Consider the following 16,033-nt stretch of genomic DNA (forward strand, 5'->3'; position numbering starts at 1 on the left):
GAGAATCTGTAAGGACATTTATTTATAAAACATACGGAGACAATAACGATCTGTTGGATCCGCTTGGTCAAAGTTCCAAGTATTAGGGTAACTGCAGATGAATGTACTTGATGTTCCTCCATTTCCAAACACATATCCGTTACTGCATGTTCGAGTGCACTCTAACCCTCCCTCTCCAGTATCAGTACAGTCCGTGGTTGCAAAACTGTCACTAAATAAGTTTTCTTCGAAACAAGCACCAGCTGAAATTTATATATAAAACAACTAAGCACCGCTTTATAAAAATGAATATCATACCTCCTTTATGATTGTTGTCATTATTTATTAAAGCTGCTACATGAATCAATTACAGATATGTCAAGACATTTTTGCATAATAAGCAAAGTCCAAGCATGTTTGTTATACCTACTGAAGACATTAAAAACAATTAGGAAAATGCTGTAAATTTCAACATATATAAAAACAATAGACAGCCGCAAAAACCTCATCATGGCGATGGTTACCTTCATAGAAGACTCTGAATTTACATTGTGCCTCTTCGCCTACATTAGCCCCGTATGTAAACCCTACAGTTACCACGATTTCTTCCGAAGCCCCTATTTTGCTTATGTATGAGGTCACAGATTCTGGCACGATAGATAAAAGCTCTGTTGTGTGAGCGTCCACCTCCTGGTAAAACTGTGTTTTCCAGTCGCTCACATGGTACACAGTTTCAGTCCTATCAACGACATTGATGATTTTCTTAGACGGGCAATCAGCCATGGGTTCGCGCGCTCTACAAAAGAAACAAAAACACTAATCTCAAGTAGTTGTTTATTATGTTGCAAAATGTTTGTATGGTGACAATAATATAGGATACACGTATAATTTATTAATAAAGCATTTAATAATTAAAATCTTAGCTATATAACATTTCCGAATTTCACCATGTAGCAAGACTATAAAAATAAATGTAGATGGTATTCATTTTTGTAGCTTAAAGCTTTAATACACGAATTCTCAATTAATGTGTTTTAAATATGCACTTCTGGTATACCTGAAACTACAATGTAAATAGAGCAAGTCGCTGAATTTCCATTAAAATCATTCGCCGTGTACGTTACTTCTTCATTCGATGTCAAAACATCCCCAGGGCGAGCAAAGCCTGTTTTAGAAACACTTTTAATTGCAAAGTTGTCACTAAATGTCGGAACAATAAAATCTGCGGATTGCATTTAAAACGCAGTCTGTCGTTCTGTCTGGCATGCATCGTAAATCGGTTTTTGGATGTCTGTAAGGAAACGTGCACACCATTTTAAACAATTGTTCAACGATGGTTACATTTTTATTGTCAATGTTTATTAAATAAAGGCTTTCAAACTAAGGTTCTTAAATTGCAATAAACACAACTATTTGAGAACTGATATGATGCAATCATTTTTTTTAAAACAAATAATGTAATGTGTCTCTTTGTTAACCTTGTATAAATGATACCTTTTAAGATAAGTTTCAAAGACGTAAACAATATCTTGATTTCCAGTCAGTTCAAAATTACCTATACACGTAGGAAGAACCGTGTCCAGATTGTCTGACCATATTGCGGCACCACCTTTATATTCACAGGTGTAGTTTTCTGGCCCTGTTGGTTTAAATCCTGTTCTTGTGCATGCATAGCTTAGTGTTGCACCTATTTCATAACTTGATGCGATTTGATTGGCGTCTCCTGGTGTTCCTGGGTCCATGCACATATCGCCTTCAAAAACAAGCACAAAACATCATGGCTTTAACGAAGAATTATTTCTGAATTCATTCAAAACAAATATACTGCAAATGGTCGTTTGTCATTTTTAACAAAATGGAGTTTCACCACACATGTTGGACCACTCTCCGCCATTTTTTGTTCAAAGTGATCTAGTTTCCTGTTCTTGTGCATGCATAGCTTAGTGTTGCACCTATTTCATAACTTGATGCGATTTGATTGGCGTCTCCTGGTGTTCCTGGGTCCATGCACATATCGCCTTCAAAAACAAGCACAAAACATCATTGCTTTAACGAAGAATTATTTCTGAATTCATTCAAAACAAATATACTGCAAATGGTCGTTTGTCATTTTTAACAAATGAAAAAATTGAAATTAATAAAAAAAAATGAATTTTATGAAAAAATTAAATTTTATGAAAATGAGTTAAAGAAATATATATGTAATGTAATAAAATGAATAACAAAACTGTGAAAGATTTGAAAGCCATGGCTAAAGAACGTGGCTTAAAATGATATTCTGCATTGCCCAAAGCAAAGTTAGTGGATTTGCTAGCACAAAGCACCGAGCACACTTCATCTTTAATGGATGAAAGTATACCAGATATGGGAGTGGCTACTCTACAGCCCGTAAATGTAGAGCATCGTGCAAAACATGTCAAAGATAATGTCATTGATCATGTACCGACCCCCAGCAAGACTTAGCGAGAGACGAGCCCTTAGGAGGTCCCTTAAAAAATAAGTTAAAAAGTCGTATGATTGGTTGGTTGATCATGTACAAACTCCTCCGAAAGTAATTTCAGCTCCATTCAACTCATTCAAGGAGAAGGTTAAAGGTTTGTTTAAAAAACAAACAAAATGTGTAGTAAAGGAAAGTAGGTCGGCTTTAAGAAGATTTACTACGCAATACGAAATTGAGGGAAGAAGCGGCTACATTCCACAAACATTTTTAAATGCTGTAAGACCCGATGTTGTTAGACTTATTTCCGCGAACCGTATGACGAAAATTAAAGTAAACCTTAACTGTAGGATGGAGAGAACTAGTATACTAACAGGTGATGTTATATCAGAGTCTTCATCATTTCACTCTCATATCGAGGTTAATCTAAAAGGAATAGATGTGAGCGATCTGTATACCACAATGACTGATAGGATTATGGAAGCAATATCAAACTTTCAAAGACAGGGTAGTAATTGGGTCTTCAAAGTATCCTCAGTCTGGAGATACATACAGTCAAGTATCAGTACAGCGAGGTAACTCTTATATTCCGCTTCCCAACAAGCTTGAATCAAAAAAGGCAATCATAAACATGAAGAACGAGGATGATATGTGTTTTACCTGGTGTGTATTGCGAGCGCTAAACCCTGTTGATAAAATCTCAGAACGTATCGATAAATCACTAAAGGATCGTAAAGATCTCTTAAATATGAATGGTATAGAGTATCCGGTTACCCTAAAGGCGATAGATAGGTTTGAAAGACAAAATGCCACCATCTCTGTCAATGTCTTCGGCTATGAAAATAAAGACGTCTATCCTCTTAGGATTAGCAAACATGAGCATAACACTTGTGTTAACCTTTTACTTATAGATGATGGGAAAAACATCACTACTGTCTCATTAAGAGCATGAGCAGGTTGTTGTCCGCCGAATGGAGTAAAAATGGACATAAAAGACATTACTGTTATAGATGCCTTAACTCTTTCAACTCGGAGGAATCCTTAGGTAAGCATAATGAGTACTGCGACTCCAATGATGCTGTAAAGATTGAAATGCTTGAGGAAGGATCAACCTTAAATTTTAAACACTTTTTCAAGTCAATGAGAGTGTTCTTTATTGTGTATGCTGACTTTGAAAGCTTCACACAAAAGTTGGATACTGCCCAACCCTACCCATACGATTCTTACACCAAATAGTATCAAAAGAATACACCTAGCGGTTTCTGCTACTATTTCAAGTGCTTTGATGATGAGGTTTACAAAATGATTAATCTAAAGAAAAATCCTATCATTACACTAAGCAAACTGAAGATGAAGATGTATCTCAAATCTTTGTTGACAGCCTGGAACAAAGCAAAATGTGGACGTGCTAAGATGATCATCTCCAAAAAAACAACAAAGAGATTTCGAAAAGGAAACAGTATGCTGGATATGTCAAGGAGATTTGGGTGAGGATAGGGAGATCACTGCCATTTTTCTGGTAAGTATCGGTAAGTATCGAGGAGCTTCTCATAACGATTGCAACCTCAAGTACCGAAAACCTAAGTTTACCCCCGTCGTATTTCATAATTCGAGTGGGTATGTCATTTGTTTATTAAAAATCTAGGCAAATCCGAGGGTAATATTAACTGCATCCCTAACAACGAAGAAAAATACATCTCATTCACCAAACAGTATGTAATTGACAGTTTTACTAACAAAAAGGGGGAAGAAAATGAAGTGAAGCATGAGCTGCGGTTTATTGACAGCTTCTAGTTCATGGCTTCTAATCTAGATAAACTGGTCGGTAACCTTCAGAAAGATCAATTTGTAAACTTGGAAAGTAAATATAAAGGTGAGCAGCTGAGTTTGAAAACACGTAAGGGTGTCTATCCATATGATTACGTCGATGGTCTTGAAAAGTTGGCTGAAACGCAGTTACCTCCAAAAAACGAGTTTTATTCCAAGCTGAGTGGCGATGACATTTCGGACGGAGACTATGTACACGCACAACAGGTCTGGAAAGAGTTTGAATGTAAGACGATGAGAGACTATCACAATCTGTATCTCACGTCAGATGTATTGCTTCTGGCAGATGTATTTGAGAACTTCCGTGATGTATGCTTAACAAACTATAACCTAGACCCAGCCTGGTATTATAAAGCACCGGGTTTAGCTTGGGACGCTGCACTAAAGCTAACCAAGGTTGAGTTAGAATTGTTGACCGATCCAGACATGTTACTCATGATTGAAAATGGGATTAGAGGAGGCTTTTCAACCATCATGACACGGTATGGAAAGGCGAATAATAAATACATGGGGGATGAGTTTGATCCTAAAAAGGATAGTACGTATCTACAGTATCTGGATGCAAACAATCTGTATGGATGGGTCATAAGCAAGCCTCTACCCACAAGTGGTTTAGAGTGGATGAGTGAAAGCGAACTCGAGGATTGGAAACATGCATCCTGGAAGTAGATATAGAGTATCCCAAAGACTTACATGATTTACATAACGACTACCATTTAGCCCCAGAACGAGTCACTGTAAATAATGTTGAAAAACTTATCCCTAATCTCAATAACAAAACTAAATACGTAGTGCATTACGAAAGTATTAAGCTCTATGAAAGCTTGGGTTTAAAAATAACAAAGATCCATAGAGGTATCAAATTTATCGAAAGTACTTGGCTCAGACAGTACATTGAACTCAACACATCTCTTCGAGCTAAAGCAACCAATGACTTTGAAAAGGACTTTCTTAAGCTCATGAACAACTCTGTTTTTGGAAAGACTATGGAAAATATCCGAAACAGGGTTGACATAAGACTAGTCAACAACGAAACAAAGGCCGTAAAATTATCTGCAAAGCCAAGCTACAAACATTGTATCATATTTGATGAAAATCTCGTAGCGGTACATATGAAAAAGACCAAGATTAGGTTTGACAAGCCGGTTTACTTGGGGATGTGTATTCTTGACCTGAGCAAAACCTTGATGTACGACTTTCACTACAACTATATCAAACCTAACTTCATTTGGACGCTTGTGGCACGTCCGGCGCTAAGTTTTTGTTTACTGACACTGACAGTTTAGCATACGAGATTAAAACTGAGGACTTTTACGCAGATATATATGAAGAACAAATGTTTGATACCAGCAACTTCCCAGCTGATCACCCATCTGGTATCAAGTCTGGTGTGAACAAAAAGGTTGTAGGAATGTTTAAGGATGAATGTGATGGAAAGATTATGCATGAGTTTGTAGGACTAAGAGCTAAGCTTTACAGTTATAGGATGTATGAGGGTAACGAAGAAAAACGGTGCAAAGGTGTAAAGCAGAGTGTGGTCAAAAAGGAGATTAGCTTTGATGACTACAAGACCTGTCTGTTTAGTCGAAAAGAGCAGTTACGAAAAATAAATGTAATACGCAGCCACGGTCATAAAATATTCACGAAAGAGGTTAACAAAATAGCATTGAGCGCAAATGATGACAAGCGTTTCATTCAGGAGGATGGGGTGCACACGCTGGCGCTTGTAAAGACACATCATAAGTCTCGCCGGGGACTCGGCACACATCATAACATACCATAATATGGTTAAATTTGTTTTTTAAACCATAATATGGTCAAATGAGTTTTTTAACCATAATATGGTCAAATGAGTTTTTTAACCATAATATGGTCATATGAGTTTTTTAACCATAATATGGACAAATGAGCCAAAACTGGCCAAACACTTCTACTAAGATACATATTTTATAACGAATAATGTAACGTCTTTCATATCTTTCATTTTGATGGATTGTATAAAGCAGTTACAGACGCAAGTTTATCGTACATATACGCTTATTTTATAAAGTTTATCCTTCTATTACCCACCGCAAATTTCGACAGCTAGGTCGGCACTTGTCAATTTAAAGTGATAGCTCTCTTGGCAGGTAACCTCTACATCCCCGGTATAAGCCGAAACAACATCTATTCTCGCATTAATTGCACCGCATTTCAAGGAATTGATCCCGAAATTAAACAATGCTGTATTATTTCGTATAATGTCAAAACATTTCTTTTTCTCAATGGTTGTTGCCGACGATAGCCGAGTCAATTTCAACGTCGCTGAAAACTAAGAAAAGAAAACATGCTTTAACCAACTCGGTTTAAAGCACAGTCCATTACTATCGTATTGTAATATTTGGTCAGTATTTACCTTTTAAAATAGTGCCATTATTGACCCCAACCTTATTCTTTAACGTTGTTAGTTAATTTTCATTCGTTTTGGCTCGTTTGTAATGACAACGTTCGATCCCGTTTTCTGAGTCGAAAAATACAATAACATTTTCAAATTTAAGAGGCCAAGCAACAGTTTGACCGGTTGGGCTCCTACCCACAACTTCTAAGGTGAGAGAGGAGGATCTCTGTACCACTAGACTTCTTTGATCATTAGCACTTAATTCCTTTTACTCTACTGCTGCTATTTAATCAATATATCTGGTAACGTATCATTATACAATTATATAAATCTAACCTTGGCTGTTGGAATCAATCCTATTGTAAGGACTTGTGCATCCCAGTTTAGATTGCAAGATGACTGAATGTTGTTTTCAAAGGTACTGAGCTCACCTTCCACTTTATTTAAAATACTCTCATAGCAATTTTGGCTCAAATAGCCGTAATAATAGATAACATAAACGTCGATGGTATCGTCTGAGTTTTGTATTGCTGAAAGAATTAGATAATATTTTATATCAAATAAACATTTGAAGATATTCAAATTATAATTGATTAACGTCGTCATATTAACATTCTAAAAATTCAAGCATTAAATATATCAAATAGAAATGAGAATCTGTAAGGACATTTATTTATAAAACATACGGAGACAATAACGATCTGTTGGATCCGCTTGGTCAAAGTTCCAAGTATTAGGGTAACTGCAGATGAATGTACTTGATGTTCCTCCATTTCCAAACACATATCCGTTACTGCATGTTCGAGTGCACTCTAACCCTCCCTCTCCAGTATCAGTACAGTCCGTGGTTGCAAAACTGTCACTAAATAAGTTTTCTTCGAAACAAGCACCAGCTGAAATTTATATATAAAACAACTAAGCACCGCTTTATAAAAATGAATATCATACCTCCTTTATGATTGTTGTCATTATTTATTAAAGCTGCTACATGAATCAATTACAGATATGTCAAGACATTTTTGCATAATAAGCAAAGTCCAAGCATGTTTGTTATACCTACTGAAGACATTAAAAACAATTAGGAAAATGCTGTAAATTTCAACATATATAAAAACAATAGACAGCCGCAAAAACCTCATCATGGCGATGGTTACCTTCATAGAAGACTCTGAATTTACATTGTGCCTCTTCGCCTACATTAGCCCCGTATGTAAACCCTACAGTTACCACGATTTCTTCCGAAGCCCCTATTTTGCTTATGTATGAGGTCACAGATTCTGGCACGATAGATAAAAGCTCTGTTGTGTGAGCGTCCACCTCCTGGTAAAACTGTGTTTTCCAGTCGCTCACATGGTACACAGTTTCAGTCCTATCAACGACATTGATGATTTTCTTAGACGGGCAATCAGCCATGGGTTCGCGCGCTCTACAAAAGAAACAAAAACACTAATCTCAAGTAGTTGTTTATTATGTTGCAAAATGTTTGTATGGTGACAATAATATAGGATACACGTATAATTTATTAATAAAGCATTTAATAATTAAAATCTTAGCTATATAACATTTCCGAATTTCACCATGTAGCAAGACTATAAAAATAAATGTAGATGGTATTCATTTTTGTAGCTTAAAGCTTTAATACACGAATTCTCAATTAATGTGTTTTAAATATGCACTTCTGGTATACCTGAAACTACAATGTAAATAGAGCAAGTCGCTGAATTTCCATTAAAATCATTCGCCGTGTACGTTACTTCTTCATTCGATGTCAAAACATCCCCAGGGCGAGCAAAGCCTGTTTTAGAAACACTTTTAATTGCAAAGTTGTCACTAAATGTCGGAACAATAAAATCTGCGGATTGCATTTAAAACGCAGTCTGTCGTTCTGTCTGGCATGCATCGTAAATCGGTTTTTGGATGTCTGTAAGGAAACGTGCACACCATTTTAAACAATTGTTCAACGATGGTTACATTTTTATTGTCAATGTTTATTAAATAAAGGCTTTCAAACTAAGGTTCTTAAATTGCAATAAACACAACTATTTGAGAACTGATATGATGCAATCATTTTTTTTAAAACAAATAATGTAATGTGTCTCTTTGTTAACCTTGTATAAATGATACCTTTTAAGATAAGTTTCAAAGACGTAAACAATATCTTGATTTCCAGTCAGTTCAAAATTACCTATACACGTAGGAAGAACCGTGTCCAGATTGTCTGACCATATTGCGGCACCACCTTTATATTCACAGGTGTAGTTTTCTGGCCCTGTTGGTTTAAATCCTGTTCTTGTGCATGCATAGCTTAGTGTTGCACCTATTTCATAACTTGATGCGATTTGATTGGCGTCTCCTGGTGTTCCTGGGTCCATGCACATATCGCCTTCAAAAACAAGCACAAAACATCATGGCTTTAACGAAGAATTATTTCTGAATTCATTCAAAACAAATATACTGCAAATGGTCGTTTGTCATTTTTAACAAAATGGAGTTTCACCACACATGTTGGACCACTCTCCGCCATTTTTTGTTCAAAGTGATCTAGTTTCCTGTTCTTGTGCATGCATAGCTTAGTGTTGCACCTATTTCATAACTTGATGCGATTTGATTGGCGTCTCCTGGTGTTCCTGGGTCCATGCACATATCGCCTTCAAAAACAAGCACAAAACATCATTGCTTTAACGAAGAATTATTTCTGAATTCATTCAAAACAAATATACTGCAAATGGTCGTTTGTCATTTTTAACAAAATGGAGTTTCACCACACATGTTGGACCACTCTCCGCCATGTTTTGTTCAAAGTGATCTAGTTTTCTGATGGAACATACCTCTTGTAGAAGACAATTATATGCACAGTAATGGTTATTGTAATGTGCGAGAAAGTGTCATTCTATGTAAAAATAATAATGCATCACAGGGTTGTAGTTATTGTATTTAGCGCACATTCCTATCGCTATATTTATGTTGATATTTAAGTTTTTACAGTTTAAATATTAGCTAATATCTTTCATGATTTACAAGAACATATAAATCTGATAATATTTTAGTTTGAATTGTATCATTTGTCGTAAATGAGCGCATTGGTAATGTGATCAAAGTTATAAACTTTGAAATGTGTGTTTGTAACACACAAAAATATTAAGGACAAACAACAGCATAAAACATGTGAGTGGCAGACTGGCGGACAGGGTGATTAAAATAGAGCACCGCATCAATTTTGCGGGGCCAGTAACAGTTCGTATAACTAATAGAAGCCTTTGACTTTCGTAAAGGGATAACAAACACAACATAACATAAATTGTGTAGTTTCTTACAAACATTCAAGAACTATATATTTACGACGTCATTTCCAGAATCTTAAAAAGTGTTTTACTTTATACTTGCATACCTCTATAACATGCGTCCAACTTTTGAATATATATATATATATATATATATATATTTGAAAAAGGGAGCAATTTGAAAAGCATGTTTTAGGTCAAGTGGGTTCGGCTGGTAACAATATCGCGCACTAATCAAAAACACTTTCATTAAAATAAGTTAATGTCGTTTTTCTTTTTTTTGCTGACAATAAACTAACCGTATGTGAACTTCGCTCAGGTTAGATGACAATAAAAATACACGTTTGTTCAAAAGTATGGTTGCTTATGTTAGAACAAAGGTAATATCAAGGGTAACTTTGGGACCTGTATTCCAGGTATTGTTATTCAAATGGGTACAAACATATCTCAACCGCCATTTGCCACTTTAAATCTCTTTCTTGAATGATTTGCACCAAAGAGACTTGTTTTTTTAAGGGAGGAAAAGGCAATATAAACAGGTAAACAGGTTGTTTGTGGTGTTTGTCTCACAATTGTCGCAGTGTCGTTACAACAAATTTCGTACAGGAAAACTTGAAATTCTGTTTGACCATACTGATATGTTTAAAACCAACATACTCAAAACTAATTTTCTTTAGTTGTTCAAGTTTGTAAAACCGATCAACTCACACTTAATATACCTTGTCAGTACAAGTATCTATCTATCGATCGACCCACACGCAATATGCCTTGGTCGTACATGTATGTATCTACCTACGCTAAATGTACGTTGGTTGTTCTTGTGCTTCTACCGACCTACCGACACTAAATACGGTTGTGCTACGTTGTATGTATCAAGTGACCGATCAACAATAATTCTACCTTGGTCGTTATGATTTCTACCGACCGACCAATTTTAAATCTACCTGGGTCGTCCTAGTATACATCTACCGGCCGACCCAAACTTAATCTGCCTTGCACTTACTTGTATATATCTAGCGACCGACCCACACTCATTATTCCTAGGTCGGACTTATATGTATCTACTGACCGACCTACATTAATGTACGGGGGTGGTACTTTTATGTTTTCAGCTATTATAGATCCACACGAAACCTACGGTTGTTAGACTAATAATTTATATACTGATCGACCCATACTAAGTCTACCTCGGTCCTGCATGTTTGTATCTAGCAACCGAACACATTTGAATCTACCTTGACCGTACCAATTAATATATTTCGACCGAATCATTTCAAATCTTCATGGATCTAACTAGGTTTGATCTACCGACCGACCAATACTAAATTTACCTTGGCTGTACATAAATATATCTACCGAACAATCCACATTAAATATACATCGGCAGTTGAAATATGTATCTACCAACCGACACACCTTGAACCTACATTGGCCTTACTGGTATGTATCGACTTACCGATCCATACTAATTATTCCTGGTACGTACTAGTATGAATCATCCGAGAAACCCTCACTGAATTTACCAAACGACAGAACCACCATTAATCTACCTGGTTGTACTAGTATGTATCTACCGACCGATTTCTATTTATTTACCTATGTCGAACAAGTTTGTTTCTACCTACTGGCCCACTAGAAATCTACCTGGGTCGTAATTGTGTGAATCAACCGACCATGTATCTATCGACTGGCCCAAACTACCTGGAACGTACTATTATGTACATACCGACTGACTCACACTAAATCTTAACTAGGGAGTACATTTCTTCCGACAGACCAACATTAAATATTCGAGGGACAAACTAGAAAGTACCTACCCTCTGACCCATACTGAATCTACTTGGGTTGTACTTGTATGTACTTACCGACCGACCTTTACTTAATCTAACTAGGGCGTACTAGTATGTATATACAAACTAAATGTACCTTGGTTGCACTTGTATGCATCCACATTCTGACTTATATGAAATCTACCTTGTTTAGTAGTAATGTATCTACCGACCAACACTAGATCTGCCTTGGCCAGATAAGTTTTATCTATCGACAAGCACTCAATCTACCTTGACCGTTCTAGAATTATACATCGAACAACACACTCAAAATCTACATATTTCGTACTAGTTTCTACCTATGGATCGACCCACACTTCTTTTGTACCTTGGCCGTATTAGTATTTATCTACCGACTGACCGACGCTAGATCTACCTCGATCGTCGTTCTAGTACGTACCTACCGACTGGTCCCTATTAAATATACTTGGTCGTACTAGTATGTACCTATCGACTAATTCCAATTAGATATACCTGAGTCGACGTAGTATGTACCTACCGACTGACACTCACTAAATATAATTAAGGAATACTAGACCCATACTAAATCTTTCTTGGTTTCACTTATATGTATCTACCGACTGTCCCACACTAAACCGAACTTGGCCGTATGTATCTACCACCGACCAACATTTGATATACCTTGGCCGTACAAGTAGGTATCTATCGACCGGTCCACACTTGATCTACATTGGTCGAAATAGTATAAACCTGCCGACCGACCCACACTAGTATGTATATGTCGACTGACCGACACTAAATCTACCTTGGCCGTATAAGTTTGTATCTTCCGACAATCCAACACTAAACCTTCCTGGTTCGTACATGTATGTACATACCCTCTGTCCAATACTGAATCTACCTGAATGGCACCAGTATGTACATACCGACTGACCCACAGTTACTATAATTATGGTGTTCGAGTATGTATATACATACTGACACACACTGAATCCACGTTGATTGCACTAGACTGACTAGTATGAATCCACATACTGACCGACACCAAATCTACCTTGGTTGCACGTTGAGGATCTACCGACCGACCACACTAAATCTTCCTTGGCCGTACGAGTAGGTATCTGCCGACCGACCCATTCTTAATCTACATGTTTTGTACTAGTTTGTATCTACCGACGACCCACAATCTTGGCCGTGCCAGTAGGTATCTACCGTCGAAACAACACTAAATCTTCTTGGTCGTACTAATAAGTTTCTGATAACCGACCCACACTTAATCTACTTTGGTCGTAGTAGTCCATATTTACTTACCGACCCACTCTTCATCTACATAGGACGTACTAGTATGTAAGTACTGACCGACCCACTCTAAATAGTCTTTGGACGTTCTAGTATGTATCAACTGGACGACCGTTATTAAATATGCCTGGGTTGGTAGTAAAAACAAAGAATATTTTTAGACTGGTTTTTAAGAGAAACCTAAGGTCGGGCCTCTTACCTAAATTGTCGCTTGTCCCTCTTGTTTCTCGACTGATTGCCGAGATTGCTTTATCACAGGACAGACATTCCTGTTGTGCCGTGCTCTGGTAAAGAAGATAAATAATCTCAAAATGATGCCAATAGAAATCACCAAATACAATATTATCATTAACTTCAAATACATTTTTTGAATGAAAACAAACATTACAATGCATAAGGAGTAATTCGATTAAATTAATCTGTGGATTGATTAAATGTGAGGTTATTGATGCATATCAAAATAAATGTTCGTTTACGTGTTGTTATTTGTTTGTACTTTTATTACTACAATCTACTGCTTCCCACGAAATGACACAACAATCTATATTCTTTGAAAGTTGAAATACTTTTATTAAATACAGTGATGGCATTGAAAGCAAGACGCCTGTGCGACAACGATCGTTTTTTTGGAACAGGCTTTATGAAGCTTCGATAAACAAAATGGATTTATGAAAAAGAGGAGATATTTTCCCTAGTGACCTAGTTTTGTACCTGAGGTGACCCCTATTCACAAATTTGCAAGACAACACGTAGACAAGTATTCTGACAAACATTTGGATAAACATTTAAAATTGACTTACTCAGTGACCTAGTTTCTGATATGAGGTGACCCATATTCACAACGTGTAGACAATAAATTTTATTAAGTGTCATAAGAATTAGATAAAAGTATTAACATAATGACATGTAATAATAATTTTCTACGATATGACCTAGTGACCCAGTTTTTAATCTTAGGTGACCCGTATTCAAAACTGTTCATTACAATTTGTAGACAAATTTTCTGACAATGTTTCATAAAAATTTTATTAAAAAATTGTCTTTATGACCTGCTTTTCATTGTTATATGAAAACTTCCTTAGGTTTAACCCAGCGACCTAGTTGTTGACCTGAGGTTTTCCATATTCACGAATGTTCAAGACAACATGTATGCAAGTATTCTGACAAGGTTTCTTAAACAAAGAATGAAAACTGCCTTTGATTGGACAATGTGACTTAGCTTTTAACATTTACCAATGTTCACAACAACATGTAGAAAAGTATAAATGATAAAGTTTTGAAACGATTCAATAAAAACTATTGATTTAATGACAGGGAATAAAGACTGTAATGCAGAATTGCTCGAAGCCCGAATAGTTTTCGCCATTCTATAACCCATATTTTTAGATTAAAAACACTGGATATCATGTCTTCTTTCATGGCCTTGATAGTTTGCAATTTAAAACATATCGGAAATTTGTTTTTTTCAAATTAGGATATGCAATTTATTTTACCTAGTGAGCACCAAAAGACGTATTTGTCACTGAAATAAATTACTTTTGGTGTTCACTAGGTGATATATATGTTGCAAACTTACACTGCTGCTTTACCACTTTATCAATGAAGCAAGTAAATCCGAGAAATCCGTGAAATCATATTTCGATAAATTCAATGCAACTCATGTAACGCGGATATTACAAATCATTGCGTAAAAAATATGTATTTTTATTTATAAATTATGATGAGGCTAGACTATAAATTATATGTAATGTTCATTATCTTTGATATATTATTTTTGATATTCATTATTGAATAACAAAGGTCTCGTAAAGTACCGCAAAAGTTCTTGTCAATCAATTATTCAGTCATAAACAAACTAAAATATATATGTATTCACATGTATATTTTAAATACGTACACTAAATATAACTACACTCACCCGAAACAGACAAATAGTAATAAAAACAATCCACATATTTGCTATTAAACAGTTTCTTGTGGCCGAAACATACTTCCTCTTTCCCGTTAATGATTGATATAACCGTGAACACTTAAAAATGGTTATATTAAATACACAAAACATGATCGGGTACCCACTTCTCTCTTCAATTGAAATTACATTCTCCCCTTCCAATAGCGTATGCCGCTTTTGTCTAAAATAAATATGAAGAATGAATTATGTGGTTGTAAGCAATTAAATCTTCAATTGCATTGCGAAAATCGATTTAAGGAGCTTCAATTCGTATAAACTAGAAATGAAAACATGATCTTTAAATTCGATAATAGCTGATTTGGCAAGTTAATGTATTTGTAATTTTTTTTTAAGTTTAAAGTTTACGTGAATAACTGAATAGTAGTTTAGAAAACAAAGTTTATTAAGTTTATACACCTACTTTAGGACAAATGATTATTGAATATTATTCAAATTTTCGCCTGTTAATATTAAAAAGAAGGCCTGGTCGCTTTACAATATTTTGTTGAACGAAATGAAGATAACAAAACCATAAACATTTGGTAAAATAACAACCCATGACAAAAAGACTGTTGTGGGCCCTCCAGACTGAGCTCTGACCACTTCGTAACTCGTTATTAGCAGTTTGCTGAAATGTATTTCAGACATCATTCACTCGGATGTAATGTGAGTTATAACATAACTTACGGCACAGGAGTGATTTAATCCTTTGCAATAATTTTCATATATAACTAGTGTTATAACTATGCAAATTAGGTAACCGCATCACAGAAAAATGTATTCATACGCGCTGTCAAAAAAACGTAAAAAAACACATCAGAAACAATGTTTCAAAATATATTCTGTCGATGTCAACAAACTCAGCTCCACGAGAAAACGAGTGGTGAAGAAGGCTGGGCTTAATCAAAACAAACTACCCTCTGATCACAGCGCCAGGAAATACCTCGTCCAGGAATTGAATCATGAATGACAACAATGTTCCTGCGAACCAGATTATGCAAATATCGGGACACAAGAACATTGCATCTTTAGACAATCATAGCCACATAAATCCAAATTAACACAAGGAAATATCCAACACCCTGTACTCCA

General features: G+C 35.9%; 1 protein-coding gene across 1 annotated transcript in view; it reads right to left on the reverse strand.

Moving 5' to 3' along the window:
- Nucleotides 1-14,994, reverse strand: part of LOC128222798 (neurogenic locus notch homolog protein 3-like) — a 41,827-nt gene extending 26,833 nt beyond the window's left edge. The window contains exons 1-12 of the mRNA XM_052931914.1: nucleotides 14,909-14,994; nucleotides 13,190-13,274; nucleotides 8,806-9,268; nucleotides 8,308-8,541; nucleotides 7,775-8,046; nucleotides 7,307-7,513; nucleotides 6,957-7,150; nucleotides 6,314-6,554; nucleotides 1,535-1,997; nucleotides 1,037-1,270; nucleotides 504-775; nucleotides 36-242 (exon numbers count right to left, since the gene is read on the reverse strand). Of these exons, the coding sequence (XP_052787874.1) occupies nucleotides 36-242; nucleotides 504-762 (466 nt within the window). The 5' untranslated portion in view covers nucleotides 763-775; nucleotides 1,037-1,270; nucleotides 1,535-1,997; ... (6 more) ...; nucleotides 13,190-13,274; nucleotides 14,909-14,994. The remainder of the gene's footprint in view (nucleotides 1-35; nucleotides 243-503; nucleotides 776-1,036; nucleotides 1,271-1,534; nucleotides 1,998-6,313; nucleotides 6,555-6,956; nucleotides 7,151-7,306; nucleotides 7,514-7,774; nucleotides 8,047-8,307; nucleotides 8,542-8,805; nucleotides 9,269-13,189; nucleotides 13,275-14,908) is intronic.
- Between the last annotated feature and the right edge of the window lie 1,039 nt (nucleotides 14,995-16,033).

Source organism: Mya arenaria, chromosome 2, assembly GCF_026914265.1.
Source record: "Mya arenaria isolate MELC-2E11 chromosome 2, ASM2691426v1".
NCBI lineage: Eukaryota > Metazoa > Mollusca > Bivalvia > Myida > Myidae > Mya > Mya arenaria.